This window comes from Dendrobates tinctorius, unplaced genomic scaffold (genome assembly GCF_039654945.1).
Source record: "Dendrobates tinctorius isolate UK_male_01 unplaced genomic scaffold, ASM3965494v1 ptg000035l, whole genome shotgun sequence".
In the NCBI taxonomy this organism is placed as follows: Eukaryota; Metazoa; Chordata; class Amphibia; order Anura; family Dendrobatidae; genus Dendrobates; species Dendrobates tinctorius.
Genome location: NW_027361703.1, coordinates 35,543,184 through 35,565,728, shown reverse-complemented (window position 1 = coordinate 35,565,728; position 22,545 = coordinate 35,543,184). Strand labels below are relative to the sequence as shown.

The 22,545-nt window shown below is 43.0% G+C and overlaps 1 protein-coding gene across 1 annotated transcript in view; it reads left to right on the top strand.

Annotated features, from left to right (window-relative positions):
* Nucleotides 1-22,545, top strand: part of IQUB (IQ motif and ubiquitin domain containing) — a 103,694-nt gene that overhangs the window by 16,070 nt on the left and 65,079 nt on the right. The window contains exons 4-8 of the mRNA XM_073573405.1: nt 1,703-1,837; nt 2,691-2,858; nt 3,001-3,176; nt 18,148-18,303; nt 18,851-19,061. Coding sequence (XP_073429506.1) covers nt 1,703-1,837; nt 2,691-2,858; nt 3,001-3,176; nt 18,148-18,303; nt 18,851-19,061 — 846 coding nt within the window. The remainder of the gene's footprint in view (nt 1-1,702; nt 1,838-2,690; nt 2,859-3,000; nt 3,177-18,147; nt 18,304-18,850; nt 19,062-22,545) is intronic.

The window sequence follows — 22,545 nt, the reverse complement described above, 5'->3', positions numbered from 1 at the left end:
TGACGTTTTTCTTTGTCTTCCGGACCTTATCTTGACCTCAGCTGTTCCTGATAACTGCCATTTCTTAATTACATTTTGAACTGAGGAAAGGGCAACTTGCTATCTTCTTATAGCTTTCTCCTGCCTTGTGGATCTCCACCATTTTCAGAGTGCAAGAAGAACCCATGGCTGTGGTTTTTATAAAGCTGGGAAATTTGCATCACCTGGCCTTTTTTAACAATGATAGTGAACAAGTCATAACCCTATCAAGCTAATTAAGGTCTGAAACCTTGGTCAAATCTCCAAGGGAGCTAAAACTTTTGCATCTGTCCATTTTCCTTTTTATAATTTTAAAATGTAAAAGATGACAATATATTTTTTTCCCTAAAATACAAAAGAAATGTGTCATCTTTAACTTTAGGCCTTTTAGAGATCATTTAATCTTTAACTTGCTTAACTGTTCACAATAACAGTAATTTTGGCCAGGGGTGCACAAACTTTTACATGCCACTGTACAGTATATAGGGGGATAAAAGGACAGATCTACTCCAGGATTGGCTGCATTTAGAGGGTACAGAAAGGAAAGTTATGCTGCAGGATGGGTTGTATATCTAGAAGGGGCAGAATATATACTATGTTGAGATATACTGTGAGTTAGCTGTATATATTGCACTATGGGGATTTGTGTACAGGGGCCAAGATAAGTTACGCTTGTGCGGCTTCTGAGAGACCAGTGATGTAAACAGGAGCATAAGGTGAATTCTACATTTAAATTAGATTGATGATATCTTATAGTGCTTTCACATTGCATTCTGTGTCCACCGTTTGGGCATACATCTGAAATCCTTCACAAAATGGGGTCTGGACGTATGTGGCGGTGGGGCTATAGACTAATAGTGACGGCAGAGAGAACGTGCGCTGTGACATGCACCATTTTCAGGAGTGTATGTCTACAGGAGGCGCACACCCAGACACAGTCTAATACATCTGAGTGTCCACCTCCTGTAGGCGAATACTCCTTAAAATGGTGCATGTCACAGCACACGTTTGCGCTGCCGTCACCATTACAGTCTATTGACACTGCCGGCCCATTTTGTGAGGGATTTCGGATAAATGCCCTGATGGGATACACAAATGCAATGTGAAAGCACCCTGTGAGAGGTTGGGCTTGTCAGGAGCACATAGACGATGGAGGATGGTGATGCGGCACTGAGGATAAGCAAGTGCTGTTGGGAAATATACACACATAGAGAATAAAAAACGCAAAGCCACAAGAAAAAACTTAAAGTTGGTTTTAGTCTGTAGATTAACAATAGGCATACATTTACTGTGCTTGGCAAAAAAAAAGAAATAAAGCGATTCTGAGAATAACCCTTCATATTTGTGATAGGGACAAAACCCTGATTAGAGCACTGCCGGTTATCAGTGACCATCTTGGAGTGAGCTGGCATGTCATTTTATCCGGCAAGTTTTTAGGCAGTCACTGGGTACCATATTCAAACAGGAATAGGTAATGTAAGGCAAATACTTTATTATCTTAGCATGAATAGATTGGAAGAGGTTGAGATTTTGCATTACGCGGTCTGTGCCTTTCCACAACTCATACCCAATAATATTGGCTGAAATATAAGCAGATTGGATAAACTAACTATAGCACTAATACACTGAGATGGTATTAGTACTACTGCGTGATGAACTAATGTCACCATTGTCTTCATTTCAGTAAAGGTGATGCTAACGCCGGATGGCCAAGTAATCACAGTTGCATTTTCTATTGGAAAATCTATTGAGCACCTCAAGAATTACTTTGCATCTCAGATGAAAATTCCAGAAGCCGTCATAAGGATAATGTTTGAAGGTCAGAAATCCACATGTGGCAGTTTGCGGGATACTTTACAGCTAACAGTAGAGTCAACACTAGAGATGAGTGAACCCGAACTTAAAAGTTTGGCATTCGTACCGGACAGTTAGTGGAATGAAGTTTGGGTTGGGTAACAGAACCCAAACTTCCACAGGTCCACTCATCCCTAGTTAATACTTATGTAGGGAAAAACATCACTTGGATTAGATATTATATTTGACAGTTGTTATGAGGAGGTAGGAAAAGGTGCACTGGAGCTGTGTAAGGTATTGCTCTACCCGGCAATGTTTGTGTGCCTGTAACACCGTACATAGCTCAGATAAGCTTCTTTCAAAAAAATGCTTGCATAATCTAATATAGCATGTCCTGTGTCGGTTTGTAACCAAAATACAGCAGTCATATGGTTGGATGAGCACATGATACACTAAGGCATTTATATATGTTGGTCAGTTAAGGGGGACTTGACACCTAATTATTTATACCGTAGAGGATGCTGTACAGCCATTTGAGTAGAAGGATGAAGCCTTCTCACCCTAACTCACTCCACTTTGCCATAGCTCAGCAGTGTAGCGGACAGCGGCTCCCACCACACTAACCTGCACATTAGGCTCAGCTGCTCTTGCATCACCAAACTCTTGCCGACCGCTGTTGCATAATCCACTCTGTACATCTCTGTACAATGCTTCAATGTGAGCGCTACCAAGCCGGTCGGGTAATGTGTTTCCATATCACCGGCCTGGGTTGGGCTTTCTACCAGTATTTTATATCTATCACATAAATGTAAATATCGCGTTGTCCAAAATTCCACAGTACATGAGGCTTAGTGTTCAGAAGTTTGATGTTACTTTAGGGCGAATTGTAGAAGACGGTGAGACTCTTGTGGACCTCGGCATTAGACCTCATGGAATGATCCAGCTGGACATGCAGTCAATGGATCCTGAAAACTATCCGATTAAAGCTGTGAAACTTCAGCATGAATACAGCATGCCGGATGTCATTACCGTTAGGGTACAGACAGGTTTGACTCTTTTATATTTAACTTTTTTCATGTTAAACACAATGACTTTACAAAATGTAACTTTCATTTCTTTATTTTTTGGAAATTATTCTAGAAAGTATCTGATATCTGTTTCGTTTATGTGGTATACATTTCTATATAGGTGATGAATCCTATGAAGATATAGCAGTAGAAATCGAAAGGCTTAACTACCGTAAGCCTTATTTGGGTGGATATCGCCATAAAGTGACTGGTGTGGTGTTTCATCATGCTGGGACTCAAACGGTACCTAAAAAGAGACCAGAAAAAGACATTGTAGTGTTCTGCAGAGATACACAGGTATGATTTGAGTATTAAAAAAGTATCTTAAAATTAGATTAGATGGTGATAAAGATTTGTTCATTTGTTAATAGTCAGCCCTGCATACAGACTATACTTCTTTACTAAGTAAAAGATTACAGCCCTCTGCTGCTTGCGTGACACCTACAGCTGCATCTCACAAAATTAGAATATCATCAAAAAGTTAATTTATTTCAATACTTCAATACAAAAAGTGAATCTTGTATATTATATAGAGTCATTACAAACAGAGTGATCTATTTCATGTGTTTATTTCTGTTAATGTTGATGATTATAGCTTAGAGCCAATAAAAACCCAAAAGTCATTATCTCAGTAAATTAGAATACTGTATAACACTGTATAGTGTGAAGTTTCCACAATTAGTGATGGTTTGGGGAGCCATGTCATCTGCTGGTGTAGGTCCACTGTGTTTCATCAAGACCAAAGTCAGCACAGCAGTCTACCAGGAAATTTTAGAGCACTTCGTGTTTCCTCTGCCGACAAGCTATAATCATCAACATTAACAGAAATAAACACTTGAAATAGATCACTCTGTTTGTAATGACTATATAAAATATGAGTTTCACTTTTTGTATTGAAGAACTGAAATAAATTAAATTTTTGATGATATTCTAATTTTGTGAGATGCACCTGTATACTTTAAGGGTATGTACACACAAAGTCTTTCATGCGGCTTCACTCTGAAACCAAAATAGAAAAGGTACAGCCAGCAGCACTCAACCATCAGAATGCAGGTTCAAAAGTCCAATGACCCAATTGGAGACCACACCATCATAAGAAAAAACGAACAGCATTCCATCTGGGTGAAGATAAAGTATCTTATGACATCTTTATTCTGTATAAAGAACTAGACAGATTCCCTTCGGAACTGCCATAATAAACACCCAAATAACATTAGGAATATAAAGCATAGGTGAAAAAATAATAAAATATAACCTTAAATCAGTCAATTAAAAATTATGCATCACCCCTGTGAAAATAAAACAGCATAACACTGTATATCCAGCATATAGGCCTACAGTTAAGGAACAAGACAAGACCAATCCTGGATTAAGGATATAGATGGTCACCTAAAAGATGAATTAAATAGGTGAACAAGAAAACATCTAAGGTACAGCAATCAAAATCTTTTGCCTTATAAATGCCGTCACCCCTTTGCTCATATATGTGAATACATTCAGCTATGGTCTCTAGAACCACAAATATAACAATCAGGTGAGAAACGTAAATAAAGGAACAATCTCACCAAATAGACAAATGGGTCAGGAGTCAAAAAAGATCCTCTGTTCAATCCAACTGGAGGGTCCAAATAGGGGAGACAATACCCTGTCACATCCCTGAACAACTATAATAAGCTATTCCCCAGACTCCTGCCCTAACAAGGGCAGTCCACAGCTGACCCTAATTGCACATGCCCTGCACTTTCCCTAAGGCGATGTCCCGACGCGTTTCATCCAAGTACAATCATCCGGGGACTAAACTTGTAAAGTGCCATTGTGCTAATAATAAGAGAGAAACTTCCACTCCCTATGCTGTCCACGGGTAGTGGAAGGAAAAGGGCATATTTATAAGTTACCTCATGTGCAATCACATCAAAGTAATAACACCTGTCACAGCGTTTAATTACCTCCTATGTCTCGTCCATGAATCCTTGGCAAGCGCCATTAGTCATACCACTTCCGGTCGTGGAACGCACGCCGGAGGGAGGATCTCAAAAGTCTTACTCCGCCTCTAACAATATTCAAATGTATCCGAAGAAACCAACCTCCAATGCAGCAGTGAGCGAGGACACTCCTCCTCCTTTCTGCTCAAACTGCAACCCGGGAGAGCCGCTCACTTCCGGTGGATAATAGATAACACAAGCATCACGTGCATCTCCCAGCGTCACTGATGTAACCCGGAATAGCGGTCGACTTCCGGTTACATATGCTGACGTGTAGCCTCAGGCCCATTCACGTAACTTTTACATTTACGGCACGGCATATATCATGAGAGGCAGCCAATTCAGGGCGCATCAGCCGCAACACAGAACGGACCGCCAGCTTCCGGTGCACATTAAATGACACGATGCCACATACATTTCTCAGCGCCACCAGTGCAACTCGGAAAAACGGCCAACTTCCGAAAAATGACAACGCATAGCCTCAAGACACATACACGTGACTTTAACATTTACGGCGCGGCATATATCATGAGAGGCGGCCAATTTAGGTATACAAATTGTATCATGGGGCGGATATAAGGCGAACATAGCTCCGCCCATCGGACTCCCAACATATATATTAATATGTCAAGTGTCCGATGTCAGTCTCACGCAAAGGAAAGGGGGTGGGGGGGTGTAGCGGCCGGAGGAGCACAAACATGATAATCCACCACAAACAAACAAGGCAGCAACCCCCACATCAAACCGAAGCCCCCATGATACAAAATTAAAATTGAAAATAGAATATGTGAGTCCATTATTTTGAGCCCACCCTCTAAAAAGAAGCGGGCGACTGTATGTATAAGGATCCAAACTAGGAGGCGACAGAGACAATAATTATGTGTGATCACATGTATAAGCAAAATCCTACCATGAGGTGACCTTGAAAAAGAGATTATGGCATACTGGTTAAAAGACTGTAGGTAACGAGACAAAAGAATATTCTCAAATGAAACACCCAAAATTAATTTGATCATTCAAACCCTTGGGTGCAACTGTGTCCAGATAAAAAATCCACTTGGCCTCACGCTGAAGGAGTAACTGGTCCCAGTTTCCCCCTCTTTTTGGTTTGTAGACCCTGTCAATGGCCATAAATTCCAAGGATCCAATTTGTCCATTATGTACATTATGCATGTGTCTCGATATCGGAGTGTTCCTCTTATGTAACACATCCCCAACATGCTCCCCAATTCGCCTCCTGAATTCACGGATGGTCTTACCCACATATTCTAATCCACAACCACAAGAGGCCCTGTAAACAACGCCCTTTGTGCCACAGTTCATGAAATGTTTAATGTGGTGACTCTTTGCCTTTACATTACTCACAAAGCTTTTACCCACTCCGATGTATTGACAGGCCACACAGTGGCCGCATTTATAGCAACCCACAATCTCACGATCCAGCCATGTATTTCTGGTTGGTGTGGAAAAATGACTGTGGACTAGTCTGTTGCTGAGAGACCTAGCTTTTTTGTAGGTAATTTGGGGATGGTCAGTTAGATAAGGACGCACATCATAGTCCATCTGTAAGATGGCCCAATGTGTCTGTATAATGTTTCTCACCGGAACCGCACCATTATCAAAAGTCATAATGAACCTCAGAGACTCATGATCAACACCTTTCTTATTATTAGAGGTCAACAAATCCGCTCGCTCATGTCCTTTAGCTGTTTGGTATGCCTCTCTTAGTATATTTTGAGGATAACCCCTCTTTGAGAACCTATCCCTCAGTTCTCCAGCCTGAGTTTTAAAAGTCATGGTGTCAGAGCAGTTTCTTCGAACTCTAAGGTACTGACCCTTAGGTATAGCTCTTTTGAGATGTTGTGGGTGATGACTTTCCCAATGCAATAGGGAGTTGGTCGCTGTTGGTTTTCTATATGTAGAAGTAACAAATCACCCTTTGCATTTTTCTCAATCAGAATATCAAGGAAAGGTAGTTTTGAGGACTCAATTACTGATGTAAAAAAGAGGCCTATGTTATTAGAGTTGAGACTTTTCACGAACTCACTAAATTCCTTGATTGAGCCTTTCCACACAATAAATATGTCATCTATGTACCGTGTCCATATATCAGGGACAAGGCACATAGACGAACCATCAAATTGCTGAGCCGCAAACACCACTGTCTCCTCCCACCAGCCAAGGAGGAGATTAGCGTAAGCCGGTGCACAGGGACTCCCCATGGCGGTCCCCCTTAGCTGATGGTAGAATTTGTGGTTAAATATAAAGAAATTATGTGTTAAACAAAACCGGAGGAGCTTCAGTACAAAAAGATTATGTTCACGGTACTGGCAGCCTCTCATATTGAGAAAATATTTGACCGCTTCTAAACCATAATTGTGAGGTATAGATGTATATAACGCCTCAACATCTATACTAGCCAAATATGACTGGGGGTCAATGGTGAGTCCTTCCAACCGGCGGAGAAGATCAGGTGTATCTTTGACAAAGGATTGAAGTGAGGAAACAAAAGGGGACAAAATCTGGTCCAAGTAGATTCCAGCATTCTGACACAGACTAGCTATCCCTGATACAATCGGTCTGCCTTTAAGGGGACTAAGCCCTTTATGCACCTTTGGCAGGCAATAAAATGTAGCAATAACTGGGTGACTGGGAAAAAGAAAATCAAACTCAGTCTTGCTAATAATTTTGTCTGATAACACCTCCAACAGGATTAATCGTAATTCCTCACGGTACATATTCATGGGATTAGATGGTAAAATCTCATACGTGTCCCCATCAGCAAGAATAGAGTCACATAACCGTTGGTAATGATCAACCCCCAGGATGACAACATTGCCACCCTTATCAGAGGGTTTGATCACAATGCTGTCATCCCGTTCTAGCCGCTTAATAGCCTCCATTTCGTCCCTAGAGCAATTAAATTTACAATGAAATTGAGATTCTGACAATCCAATTAGATCCTGAGTCACTAAATTACAGAAAACGTCAATTGCCGATAAATCGCCTGTCGGTGGAGGCATCTTAGTACTTCTGCATTTCAACTCTGTAAAAGGACCAAGGCCTATAGTATTAGGATCCATTTTCGCAACTGAATCCAAGAGCCTAACATCAGGCAACATATCCTCCGGTATGCCCAATTCAAGGCTAGTCTTAGACTCTTGTTTACGAAAGAATTTTTTCCACTTAACCTTCCTCAAAAACAGATTAAGGTCTTTGATTGTCCTAAAAAGATCAAAATCTGTGCTTGGGACGAAAGAAAGACCCTTATTGAGCACAGATCTCTCAGAACAATCAATAGTTCTTTCTGATAAATTGATAATTTGGATGCTCTGAGCAGAGCGCGGCTCATGGGTTATAAAATTGGCTACTTCTTCGTTTGTGGGGGTCTGTTCCTGAGGGCATAAACCTGATCTAAAAAATGACCACTGTGGATATTATCAGACCTATCTTGTAATCCCCGTGAGCCCCGACCTCTACCTCGACCTCTATTCCTTCCTCTGTTGGAGCGACTTCTACTTTCTGATTCTGAAAAATCAGTATCCGTAGAGGAGAGATCTGTCTCTCTCTCAGTAACACCGGTGCGTGCAGCTAGTACTAAATAAGCCTTATTGTCTTTAAAGTCTTGCACGTCACGCAGATATTGTTTATGTTTTCTATCTTTGAGATGATACTGAAATCTCTCAATATGCGTTTGCAATTTAGTTTCTCTCAATGCAAAATCTGTTTCAGTAGAAATTTTTTTTGTGATTTCAATATGTTCCTTCAATTTGTCGCTCAATAGATTAAGGGTAGCCTTCTCCTCATCTAGTAGGAGTTGCATAAACCGTAAGGAGCTCTCTGTAGCCTCTCGTTGCCACTTTTGTATAAAGGCTGGGTTTTTATATCTATTACCCGCTGTTAGGTTAATTCTTAAGCCACTGTGGGACAATTCTGGCCTTGAGATAATTGTCCAAACTTTGGACTTCCCACCAAGAAGTAATCTGATCCCTGTATACTTGCTGAAGTTCTTTGAAGGCTACATTAAATGTAGGTAAATATTTCTTTTGTGTGAGTGTATTCTCAGAGAAAACTTCCTTGGCCTCTGAAAGCCAGTTATCAGTATTAAGACCCACAGACAAAAAACCTTCCATATCTCTTTAAATAATAAATGAATTCTGTATAAAGCACTAGACAGATTCCCTTCGGAACTGCCATAATAAACACCCAAATAACATTAGGAATATAAAGCATAGGTGAAAAAATAATAAAATATAACCTTTAATCAGTCAATTAAAAATTATGCGTCACCCCTGTGAAAATAAAACAGCATAACACTGTATATCCAGCATATAGGCCTACAGTTAAGGAACAAGACAAGACCAATCCTGGATTAAGGATATAGATGGTCACCTAAAAGATGAATTAAATAGGTGAACAAGAAAACATCTAAGAGGTACAGCAATCAAAATCTTTTGCCTTATAAATGCCGTCACCCCTTTGCTCATATATGTGAATACATACAGCTATGGTCTCTAGAACCACAAATATAACAATCAGGTGAGAAACGTAAATAAAGGAACAATCTCACCAAATAGACAAATGGGTCAGGAGTCAAAAAAGATCCTCTGTTCAATCCAACTGGAGGGTCCAAATAGGGGAGACAATACCCTGTCACATCCCTGAACAACTATAATAAGCTATTCCCCAGACTCCTGCCCTAACAAGGGCAGTCCACAGCTGACCCTAATTGCACATGCCCTGCACTTTCCCTAAGGCAATGTCCCGACGCGTTTCATCCAAGTACAATCATCCGGGGTCTAAACTTGTAAAGTGCCATTGTGCTAATAATAAGAGAGAAACTTCCACTCCCTATGCTGTCCACGGGTAGTGGAAGGAAAAGGGCATATTTATAAGTTACTTCATGTGCAATCACATCAAAGTAATAGCACCTGTCACAGCGTTTAATTACCTCCTATGTCGCGTCCATGAATCCTTGGCAAGCGCCATTAGTCATACCACTTCCGGTCGTGGAACGCACGCCGGAGGGAGGATCTCAAAAGTCTTACTCCCCCTCTAACAATATTCAAATGTATCCGAAGAAACCAACCTCCAATGCAGCAGTGAGCGAGGACACTCCTCCTCCTCTCTGCTCAAACTGCAACCCGGGAGAGCCGCTCACTTCCGGTGCATAATAGATAACACAAGCATCACGTGCATCTCCCAGCGTCACCGGTGTAACCAGGAATAGCGGTCGACTTCCGGTTACATATGCTGACGTGTAGCCTCAGGCCCATTCACGTAACTTTTACATTTACGGCACGGCATATATCATGAGAGGCAGCCAATTCAGGGCGCATCAGCCGCAACACAGAACGGACCGCCAGCTTCCGGTGCACATTAAATGACGCGATGCCACATACATTTCTCAGCGCCACCAGTGCAACTCGGAAAAACGGCCAACTTCCGAAAAATGACAACGCATAGCCTCAAGACACATACACGTGACTTTAACATTTACGGCGAGGCATATATCATGAGAGGCGGCCAATTTAGGTATACAAATTGTATCATGGGGCGGATATAAGGCGAACATAGCTCCGCCCATCGGACTCCCAACATATATATTAATATGTCAAGTGTCCGATGTCAGTCTCATGCAAAGGAAAGGGGGGGGGGCGGGGGGGGGGTGTAGCGGCCGGAGGAGCACAAACATGATAATCCACCACAAACAAACAAGGCAGCAACCCCCACATCAAACCGAAGCCCCCATGATACAAAATTAAAATTGAAAATAGAATATTCAAGGTTACCTCATGGTAGGATTTTGCTTATACATGTGATCACACATAATTATTGTCTCTGTCGCCTCCTAGTTGGGATCCTTATACATACAGTCGCCCGCTTCTTTTTAGAGGGTGGGCTCAAAATAATGGACTCACATATTCTATTTTCAATTTTAATTTTGTATCATGGGGGCTTCGGTTTGATGTGGGGGTTGCTGCCTTGTTTGTTTGTGGTGGATTATCATGTTTGTGCTCCTCCGGCCGCTACACCCCCTCCCCCCCCCTTCCTTTGCGTGAGACTGACATCGGACACTTGACATATTAATTTATATGTTGGGAGTCCGATGGGCGGAGCTATGTTCGCCTTATATCCGCCCCATGATACAATTTGTATACCTAAATTGGCCGCCTCTCATGATATATGCCGCGCCGTAAATGTTAAAGTCACGTGTATGTGTCTTGAGGCTATGCGTTGTCATTTTTCGGAAGTTGGCCGTTTTTCCGAGTTGCACTGATGGCGCTGAGAAATGTATGTGGCATCGTGTCATTTAATGTGCACCGGAAGCTGGCGGTCCGTTCTGTGTTGCGGCTGATGCGCCCTGAATTGGCGTGCGTTCCACGACCGGAAGTGGTATGACTAATGGCGCTTGCCAAGGATTCATGGACGCGACATAGGAGGTAATTAAACGCTGTGACAGGTGCTATTACTTTGATGTGATTGCACATGAGGTAACTTATAAATATGCCCTTTTCCTTCCATTACCCGTGGACAGCATAGGGAGTGGAAGTTTCTCTCTTATTATTAGCACAATGGCACTTTACAAGTTTAGTCCCCGGATGATTGTACTTGGATGAAACGCATTGGGACATCGCCTTAGGGAAAGTGCAGGGCATGTGCAATTAGGGTCAGCTGTGGACTGCCCTTGTTAGGGCAGGAGTCTGGGGAATAGCTTATTATAGTTGTTCAGGGATGTGACAGGGTATTGTCTCCCCTATTTGGACCCTCCAGTTGGATTGAACAGAGGATCTTTTTTGACTCCTGACCCATTTGTCTATTTGGTGAGATTGTTCCTTTATTTACGTTTCTCACCTGTTATATTTGTGGTTCTAGAGACCATAGCTGTATGTATTCACATATATGAGCAAAGGGGTGACGGCATTTATAAGGCAAAAGATTTTGATTGCTGTACCTCTAAGGCCTCTTTCACACATCAGGTTTTCGCCGTCAGGCGCGATCCGGCGCTTTTGACAGAAACCGGATCCGGCGAAATGCAATGCCGGATCCGGTTTCCCCCCCATTGACTTGCATTAGAGCCGGATCGAGCCGGATGGCCATGCGTTTCATCCGATTTTCGCCGGATCCGGCAATGTGACGCGATCTGGCGTCTGGAAAAAACGGCTACTGTAACGTTTTTTGTCTTCGGCGAAAAAGCCGGACACGCCGGATCCGGTGTGTCCGGCTTTTTCATACAATGAAAGCCTATGAGCGCCGCAATGCGCCTGATCCGGCGACAGCCGGATCCGGTGGCCGGATCCGTTTTTTTTGGTCTGAGCATGCTCAGTAGCTCTGCCCACAAGACATATATAAAAGCAAGACAGTGGGACCCTCAGCCACACCCAACATGCCACCCAAGCCAAGAACCAGGAGAAGGAGAAGGCAGCAGACATCTGCAGCAGCACCATCAGCACCACCCCAAATGGAGCAGCATGCTGAACAACGGGAGGGGAGTCCAGCAGCAGATGAGAGACGGTAATTATCAAATCCCCCATTCCTCCAAACTAGGGCTATGGAATATCAAGATATTCATTGGCCCTTTGTTTCTCTTTATTCAACAGCCGCCCAATAGATGCAGCAGCAGCAGCAGCAGCAGCAATGGCAGCAGCAGGAACACCACCCACAGCCATGGAGTCTGGCCATCAGGAAGACAGCACATCTTCTTCTGGGAGCCCTCCCTCGCATCGTCAGCGTTTGACGGTAAGTTTTTATTTCCAAAATCCATCATCTCTGTAATATATGTCTATTCATTTCCTTTTATTTCAAAACAGGAATCACAAGATGAAGAGGAGCTCCCAGAAGAAGAAGGAAGGGGTGGACAGACACTTGGAGTGGGCTCACAATTGGTAAGTTTTTTGCATCAAACGCAGAAACACAACATCACACTACACACAACACATAGAAAACAATGTTCTGCAGACCACACACAGCAAACAAATGCCTACATCCAAAGACATAACATTTTTTGTTTTCTTCTCTAGTCTTCCCAATCTGGTGCTCGGCCAAGAGGTCCTCGCAGTGCCTCCCAGGGTCGTCGGCGACAGCAACGCGGCGGTCACCAGCGTGTAAGTATAAATATTTTTGCTTTGTTTTTTTGCACTTTTTATTTCATTTCTTTTGTGGAGGCTAATTATGTTATTTTTGTCTTTTTCTTTAACAGCCTTCACAGCGTGCTCCCGACTCTGACGGTGAGGATGGAGGAATCGATGTGGACCACCTCATCGATCTCGTCAGAGAAAGGGAGCCGCTCTGGAATATGGCTGACCGCCGCCACGCTGACCTTATCGTTACCCGACGACTCTGGGAGGAAATCTGTTCGCTCCTTGTGGACCGCTGGGAGGACCTCGAAGCTCGGGCCCAGATTAAAGAGCGTAAGTATATACAGTACCGGTTGCTTGATTTAAACCAGTGTTTCCCGAACTCCAGTCCTCGTGGTCCCCACGGATCATGTGTTCAGGATTTCTATTTACTTTGGAAATCCTGAAAACATGACCCCTGGGGACCATGAGGACTGGAGTTTGGGAAACACTGATGTTGTATACTAACCACTTTGTCCTTTCTCGTTTCAGGGGAGAGAATTGTGAAGCGGTGGCGGTCTGTGAGGGATCGTTTCAAGAAGGAGTTCAATAAAGAGATGCGGGCCCCGAGTGGATCTGGAGGACGCAGGAGCAAGTACAAGTACGCACGAGCCCTGTCGTTCCTCCAGGATACAATGCTCACCAGAAGGTAAATATTACACACCACATGTGACAAAAAAATGTTTAGATGTAACTTTTTTTTTTCAGCCAGGGCCATACCATGTCACTATTTTAATTGTTTTTTTTTCTCTTTATTCCACAGCACGGTGAGCAGCACTCGGGAGCCTGCACGATTGGACCCTTCTGAGGTGATCCCTGAGGAGACCGGCACCGAGGGACACTTCGACCGCCCCGGTACATCTGCACCTTCCCAGCCTTCCCACACATTCGACCCATCTGTCCCATCCACCAGCACAGGAGCATCGTGGCCGCCTACATTACATGAAGCTGCTGGTGAGGAGATCGCTTTCCCTTTACCTCACCCTTCTGCCCCTGCCACCTCTAGTACACCTGCGGGTACTGGGCGGCAGCGGCAGAGGGGTCAGGAAAAGAGTTATGCGCCAGAGTTCTTGCATCTGAATGCATCTTTCCAGAACTGTCTAAAAGTCTTGTCAGAGCAAATCTCCGCAGGCTTTCAGCAGATCAACTTCAGCATTCTGGAGGTGAAGACACTTCTGCAAACCATGCATTCAGAAGCAAGATCTTCGCCAAACCACACCTTTTTCAGGTCTGTTGTGGAGCGCATGGCAACACTATCTCCTACCCAGCAGATGCATGTAATGCATTCGTGCCACGGTGCTCTACAGCAGGTTACCTCCCAACCTCCACCTCCCACCACTGTAGTTCCTCCACCTGCACCCCCTCCAGCCACTTTCCATCCTCCCCCTCCTATTACATACCAGCAACCTCCCCAGTACCAGCAACCTCCACAGTACCAGCAACCTCCCCAGTACCAGACATCTCCCCACTTCCAGCAACCTGCCCCGTACCAAACTCCTTCCCCGTACCAAACTCCTTCCCCATACCAAACTCCTTCCCCATACAACTTTCCATCAACATCATCTGCTCCTACAGTCCCTGCCCAACCCTCCACTCCACCGCCCACCACCTCTTCTGCCTCCCACATGTCCACCCATTCTGTAGCTTTTTCCACACCATCACCTCTAACTGTTCCTTCCCCACCACGATCCCAGTCCTCTCTCCACACTCCCATTGTCGAAGTGTCCCGCAGCCCCTCCAGCAGTATTTCCACCCCACACTACACAGATTTATGATGTGTTTTGTAATAAAAATGCCCAGTTGGTTTCAAACCTTTATTAAAAAAGTTTTTTTAACTTTAAAAACAGTTAACAAAAAAAAAATATTTTAAATAAAAGTTAAATTATTGTTTACACTGGTTGTCTGTCATTTCTTTCTGCGGCGAAATATGTTTAAAAAAAAGGTTAAATACAGGGTATTTAAAAGGTAAAAAGGTATTCAAAACCAGGTATATAACTGTGGGTAAATTTTAGCTTTTTGCCACAGTTGTGTTCCTGGTTGTGTTTGAAGCAAAGTATTTCACCTAAAAAGTTGTGTTTATTGTTGGTGATTTCCTAACAATGTACACAACTTTTGTTAAAAGGTGAAATACTTTGCATAAAACACAACCAGGTACACACCTGTGGCCTAAAGCTAAAAATAGAGACCATGACAAGATAGCCAACTTTGGTTGGCAAAGGTATATACTGTTGGTACAGAAGGTACACAAGTTTGGTTAGGGCACAAATCTTTCACACTCTGTCATCCTGCCAGTTTACTCTGCCTTGAGGTGACATAAAGTATAGTGCAAAATTGTCCCTCATTACTGAAACCGTCACAGAACTTCTAGTGGTAATGTCATGGTAATCTTGCAAGGTGGTTTCTTCAGAGGTGTCCTCAATGGAAATGGGTTCCTTGCAGATAACAAAATTGTGGAGTACCACGCAAGCTTTGATCACCTCGTCAACAGTTTCTGTCTTGAGGTTGATCGCAGTCAATAGGACCCGCCATTTGGCTGTCAGAATACCAAAGGTACATTCAACTATTCTTCTTGCTCTTGTGAGGCGGTAATTAAAAATGCGTTTTGGTCTTGTCAATCCTCTGCTAGAGTACGGTTTCAGAAGGTGTTCTGACAGCTGGAAGGCTTCATCCCCTACACAGACAAATGGCATAGGTGGACCAGATGTTTGCGGCAGCGGTCTAGGTGGTGGGAACTGGAAGGTGTTTCCATACAGTTTACGCCCCATGGCAGACAGTTTGAAAACTTGAGAGTCATTGGAGCGGCCATAGGCCCCAATATCAACAGCAATAAATTTGTATTCCGCGTCAGCGATGGCCATGAGGACAATTGAAAAATATTTCTTGTAATTGAAATATTCCGATCCCGATCCGGCTGGCTTTACAATGCGGATATGTTTCCCGTCCACAGCGCCCAAGCAGTTGGGAAACTGACATATCTGTTGAAACTTGTCAGCAATTTCAATCCACCTCTCTGTTATGGGCTCTGGTAAAAACTCTTCAGCTAAGGAGTCCCACAGTGCACGGCATGTGTACTTCACTATTCCAGATATGGTGGAAATCCCGAGTCTGTACTGGAAATGCAGTGACGAAAGGGATTCTCCAGTTGCAAGAAATCTGTGGGGAATTAAAAAACAATAAATTAGTTTTAAATCACAGCATTACATACCAAAACTCAGCTATAACACTTGGAGATACAAACTACCACCAACAAGATTGCAGTGAAAGTGTGCTCTGATGCGATCACATCCAATAAATGTGGCTTACCTTAAAGTCACCATCAGACGCTCTGCGGGTGAAACAGAGAAGCGGCAATAGGTGTCCGCTTTTCTTATGAGGTGTGCAATGCGCTCCACCAAGTAATCAAAATTCTCCATTTTCATCCGAACATATCCAAAAAATGTATCCGTGATGGGGTGGATCCACAAACGTCGTCTACGATGCCTGATGCGCTGCTGTCTCGCTCTCTCCTTCTCCAGAACAATCACCCTCAAACGATTCGCCTCCGCTATAAAATCCGCCAAATTCTTCAAAATATTTCCAATGACAACATCCATCTTCGCCAGTAACTTGCTCTTCTCTCCAACCTGCACTTTCTCCTCTACAACCTGTCAAAGAAGGGCTGTAGGAACACGCTATATATAGTTTTCCAGTAGCCAATCCCGTTCGGAAGGCCACAAGGGTCAATTTTAAAAACCGGATCCGGCGTAATCCGTCGAACAACGGATAGAAAAACGGATGAACCGGATGAGACGGATCCGGTTTTGTCTGTCAAGAACAAGACGGATCCGGCAGAAAACCGGATCCGGCACATCAGGTTTTACAAAACATTTGCCGGATCCGGCGTTCCGGCACGACGCCGGATCGCGCCTGACGCCGAAAACCTGATGTGTGAAAGTAGCCTTAGATGTTTTCTTGTTCACCTATTTAATTCATCTTTTAGGTGACCATCTATATCCTTAATCCAGGATTGGTCTTGTCTTGTTCCTTAACTGTAGGCCTATATGCTGGATATACAGTGTTATGCTGTTTTATTTTCACAGGGGTGACGCATAATTTTTAATTGACTGATTAAAGGTTATATTTTGACATCTTTATTCTGCCAAATGCAACATTTCGACCCATAAGGGTCTTTTTCAAGCATGTAGCTTATTGTTCAGCCGCTAGCTACCTCTTCCAACTCCTCCATACACGGGAGCACTCTCTTGGTCTAGCTCCCATTTATTTTCTGTGAGATAGATGCTGCCAGACTCCTTTGGCGACGGCTTATCTCACCCAGAACAAAAGTATTGGCAGTCTGAAATTCGATATGTAGTTGTCTTATTTCCTTTGATATAGTCTGTTGTGTGATTGGGACATGGGAATGTTTCTAGCTCACACCTTAAAGGTCACCTTGCATATTAAATAAAAAAGGGCAGCACAGTGGCTCAGTGGTTAACACTGCAGCCTTGCAGTGCTGGGGTCCTGGGTTCAAATCCCACCAAGGACAACATCTGCAGGAGTTTGTATGTTCTCCCCGTGTTTACGTGGGTTTCCACCGGGTTCTATGGTTTCCACCCACATTCCAAGGACATACTGATAAGGAGTTTAGATTGTGAGCCCCATCGGGGACAGCAATGATAATGTGTGCGAACTGTAAAGCGCTGCGGAATATATGGCCGCTATATAAAATTAAAAATGATTGATTATTATTTAAGTTGACCAAATCTGCCTATTTCGGCAGGATCGGACGACCACCTAATGTATATTGGGACCTCCTGACAGTCCCTGGACAGTCTATGACAGGCAACATAAGGATTGAGTGGTTGTACAGTTGCTCTCTCATAGAGAACACAAGAATGCTCGGTCACTTACGGGAGAGTTGGCGTGATAGCCGTACTTTGCTATCTAATGTGTATGGCCAGCTTAAGACTGTCTGGTCCCCCGCAATCACTAAACAAGTGATGTTGATACATTTTCCCATTGTGTTCTGTTTTCCGTACAGCTCAATGGGCCACCCTTCCTTGCTGCAGATAGAGTTAACCATCACTATAACATGATGCCAATGCCACTTCTGCTATCACCAAAAAATATTTTATACATCACCCCCTATTGTACTGTTTTTACATATTACAATCTCATTTTCTTTTTTAGACAGTTTTTGAAAAGAACAAGTTGGAACAATCGAGGAACACAATGGCCACACAAATGACAAAAATCGGTTGCTATGTGGCAAATATTACCGACAGACTAATAGAGCCGAAGAAATACATCACTGCTGGTGAATTCCATGCAAGCAGGCTGAAAGCAGTAAGTGACTAGATGTGTACAGGTGTCTTCAATAACACCAAATGTCTAGTGAGTGAAAGACTGGGAAATCTTTCACACCAAATACAGTATATTTGTGATTTATATGTGAGTATATCTGTCCTCGCTGGTCAGAAAATGGTACATTCGATTTGTTCTTTTAAGGGGACATCATTGGCTGCAACTTATGGATGGAATTTGCAGCCACTTATTAAAGGGAACCTGTCATGTAAACAAAATTGCTATTAACCAGCAGGTATTTGGCTAATCTGCAAGTTAATAGTTTTCTGACACCGGCTGAGGAATGACGTTAATTTCCTCCCAGTAGCCCGGCTTTCAGTACGGCGGTCACACGTCATCAGAACATTATTAACCTGCAGATTAACCCCATATCTGTTGGTTATTAGCGTTTTTCACATTTAAGGTTCCCTTTAAAGGGGCATATGTGGCACGCACAACACATACTGTACATCCATCGTATGTGCAATGCTTAGGAGGTTGAGACATGCTTATAGTTACTTGAAGCAGTACAATATAAATTATTTTTCAGGTAATTACGATACAGACCTATTTCCGGCGTTTCCATGCTAAAAAAGTGGTGCAGCAATTGAGAGAAGAGAGGAAGCTAAGGTTGGAATGGGAGGAAAAGGAGGAAGTAAGAAAAAGAAAAGAGAAAGAGGAAAGACTCAGGAAAGAATATGAGCGCAGAATGAACCCAAAGAACAAGGAAGACTTTGAGTTGCTCTATCATGCTCTTGAATGTAGGTAGAAAGTGCTTTATCACATAATACTGTTTAAAGACAAAGGCAAAGGATTGTGTTACCTGCTGTAGGGAAGGAACATATACTTGTTGAGAGCATTGTCTGCATTATATAAATACTGCACCCATGTGTTCAGTCATTCAGTACAACATATAAGATAAAAAGTCATGTCTGTAATGATAAAAAGTATTTCTATCTTTTGGCCGCCCTCTTTGCCAGTGGCGTATCGCCAATGGGGCAGGCCACGCAGCTGCTATTGGGTCCGTGAGCTGAGGGGGCCTGTTGCCAGCGCAGGAGTCGGACTCCCACCTGTCATCGCACGTTCAACTGTATTGGCATCCTGGATGCCGTTACAGTTAAAAGTAATGATGAAAGAGGGAGCGTCAGCTAAAACGTCCTCCTCCATCTGTCTTCTTCTGCATCTGACATCTCAGAGCAGAGGTTGCGATGATGTTACTACATGGCGCCTCCTGCTCTGAGATGTGCGGCCTTTCAGAACGCTCGCTGCAGAGACCGGAGGAGGAGAGGTGAGTATTGTTTTTTTTTAATTGTGGTGACTATAATAATGTATGGATGATTATGGGGTATTGTCACGGACGTGGTTTGTGGAACCACTGTGCCACGGACCGCAGAGAGCCTGGGGGGGTGCAACTAAGCGAACACCGGACTGTTCACTAGAGCATTTGATGGTGAGGTTAGATTTGGCTCCCGATGAACACCAGGTTCCACTCCAGGACAAACCAACGGTCGCACAGCAGCTGGACCCAGAAGGACAGACTGGATGGAGCAGCAGGCAGAGTTTTTGTCAGAGTACAGCAGACAGCATCTGCATCAGAGTGCAACAGGCAGGATTTGCACCAGCGTGCAGCAGACATGATTTGCACCAGAGTGCAGCAGGCAGGATTTGCACCAGAGTGCAGCAGGGACAGGTATGCGACTTTACACAACATAGACTTCAAAGAGGAAGGTTGCTCAGGCACCTCCCCAGTGGGGAAGAAGCAATATATAGATAATGTCCCACAGCCATTGGCTGGGGAGGAAATAGCAAGTGCACGCGCTGACCCTTTAAGAGGGCGGGAGCGCACGTACCCTAAGGACATGGCTAGAGGACCGGCTGGAAGCATGCAGAGCATGGGGAATGGAAGAACTGTCCACAGCACGAGTGAGTGAAGTGACACGCCGGAGACCCTGCCTGTCAGAGCAGGGATCCAGCGTTGTGCTAACAGGTATGTGTGCACATAGTCTAAGAGGCTGAGATGCAGTACCACATACCACTTGTGGACAGGGCTGGCAATAGTTATGGACAATAGCTGCTATGTTTTCAAAACCCTTTTCATCCCCTTTAAAGTTAATTGCTCGTTCTGCCAGGCAAGGCGGACTGACAAGTGGCTTCATTCATGTCCTTTGAATTTGTAATAGCCAAGCAGATGTTAACTCTTTATGTTCCTCTTTAATCTCAGTGATCTTATGTAGTTGTACTTTAGCCTGTTTATGAGGTGACAGTTGGTTTAGGTTAGATTAGTGCATGTTTTTACAACTGTAGGATATGATCATCATGTGATCTGCTGAAAACTTTTTCCAATAACTTAGCAATGCTATAACATTTTATAAGGTGCCAGTCATTTCTCCTGCAAACTTGTTCCAGTTAGTGCAAATGGTACCGACAAGCCTTGACTGATGTCCTGAAAGATTTTTGGTACTTACTGTAAAATCTGTTAGACTTCGTTGGGGTACACAGAAAACCACGGGATAGTCTGCTGCCACATGGAGTCTGACCCTATTATTACATTATCAATGAAATTTGGCTCCTGCCCAGGAGACTATACCTCGTCTGCTAGCCTCGGGCTCCCTCAGATTAGTGAGAAATCAGTGGGAGAAGCAAAAGAACTAACCCTTTCACACCCAAGCCTGTTTTCACCTTCCTATCCAGGCGAAATTTTACAAATTTGTCCAGTGTCACTTTATGAGGGAATAACTCTGGAACCCTTCAACGTATCCCAGTGAATCTGAGACTGTTTTTTCATGACACATCGTACTTTTTGACAGTGGTAAATTTAAGTTGATATTTTTTGCATTTATTTGTGAAAATATCGGAATTTTAGCTAAAATTTAGAAAATTTAGCGATTTTCTAACTCTTAACTTTTATGTTCTCCAGCACGATAGTTATATCATGCAAAATAGTTTAGAAATAATATTTACCACATGTCTACTTTAAATCAGTGTCATTTTTTAAACGTATTTTTTTTGTTAGGAAGTTAGAAGGGTTAAATATTTATCAGCAATTTCTCATTTTTCCAACAACATTTACAAAACCATTTTTTTAGGGACCACATCACATTTGAAGGGACTTTGAGGGGTCTATATGACAGAAAATACCAAAAAGTGACATCATTTTAAAAACGGCACCCCTCAAAGTGTTTAAAACCACATTCAAGAAGTTTATTAACCCTAAAGCTGCTTCATAGGAATTAAAGCAATGTTGTAGAAAGAAAATTAAGATTTTACTTTGTTTACAAAAAAATATTGCTTTAGCTCCAAATTTTTGATTTTCACAAAGGTATCAGAAGAAAATGGACCAGACAGTTTATTGTGCAATTTCTCCTGACTGAGTACACCAATACCCCATATGTGGTGTAAAACTACTGTTTGGGCACATGGCAGAACTTGGAAGGAAAGAAGTGCAAATTCAATTCTGGAGCTCAATTTTGACTGGAATACATTACGGATGTCATGTGACATTTGAAGAACCCCTGGCATGGCAAAGCTGCAGAAACCCCCACAATTGACCCCATTTTGGAAACTACACTTCTTAAAGGGATTCATCTAGGGTGTAGTGAGCATTTTTGAGCCTCAGGCAATTCATACAATTGTATAACATTGAGCTGAGTCAATAGAAAATTATAATTTTTTTCCACTAAAATGTTGCGTTAGCCCCAAGTTTTTAATTTTGAAAAGTGATAATAAGAGAAATTGAACAGTAGAATTTGATACAGAATCACCTAAAAGTGACCCCATCTTACAAACTACACCCCTCAGTGAATTCATCTAGGGATGCAGTGATTATGTTGACACCACATGTGCCTCATATAATTTTATACCATTGGGCGGTGAAGAAAGAATAATTACATTTTTACCACTAAAATGTTGTTCTAGCCCCAAGTTTTTTATTTTAACAAGGGCTAATAGGAAAAAATGGACCTCATAATTTATTGTGCAATTTTTTCCGAGTATGTCAAATACTGTACATGTAATCGGGAAATACTTTTCAGGCACAGTCTAGGTGACTGCAGACTTCTCAATTCTCACAGCGTGGGCAGTGCACACTTTTAAGATTCTCCCTTGCCGGGAGCAAGAATTGACAGTCATATGAGCAGGAGTATGCGATTTGCATACTTCTGGCCACATTCCAACTAGACGTGTCCAACCTTGCTCAATTCATTTTCATTGAGTGAGGCCACGCATGTCTAGTCGGCATGTGACCAC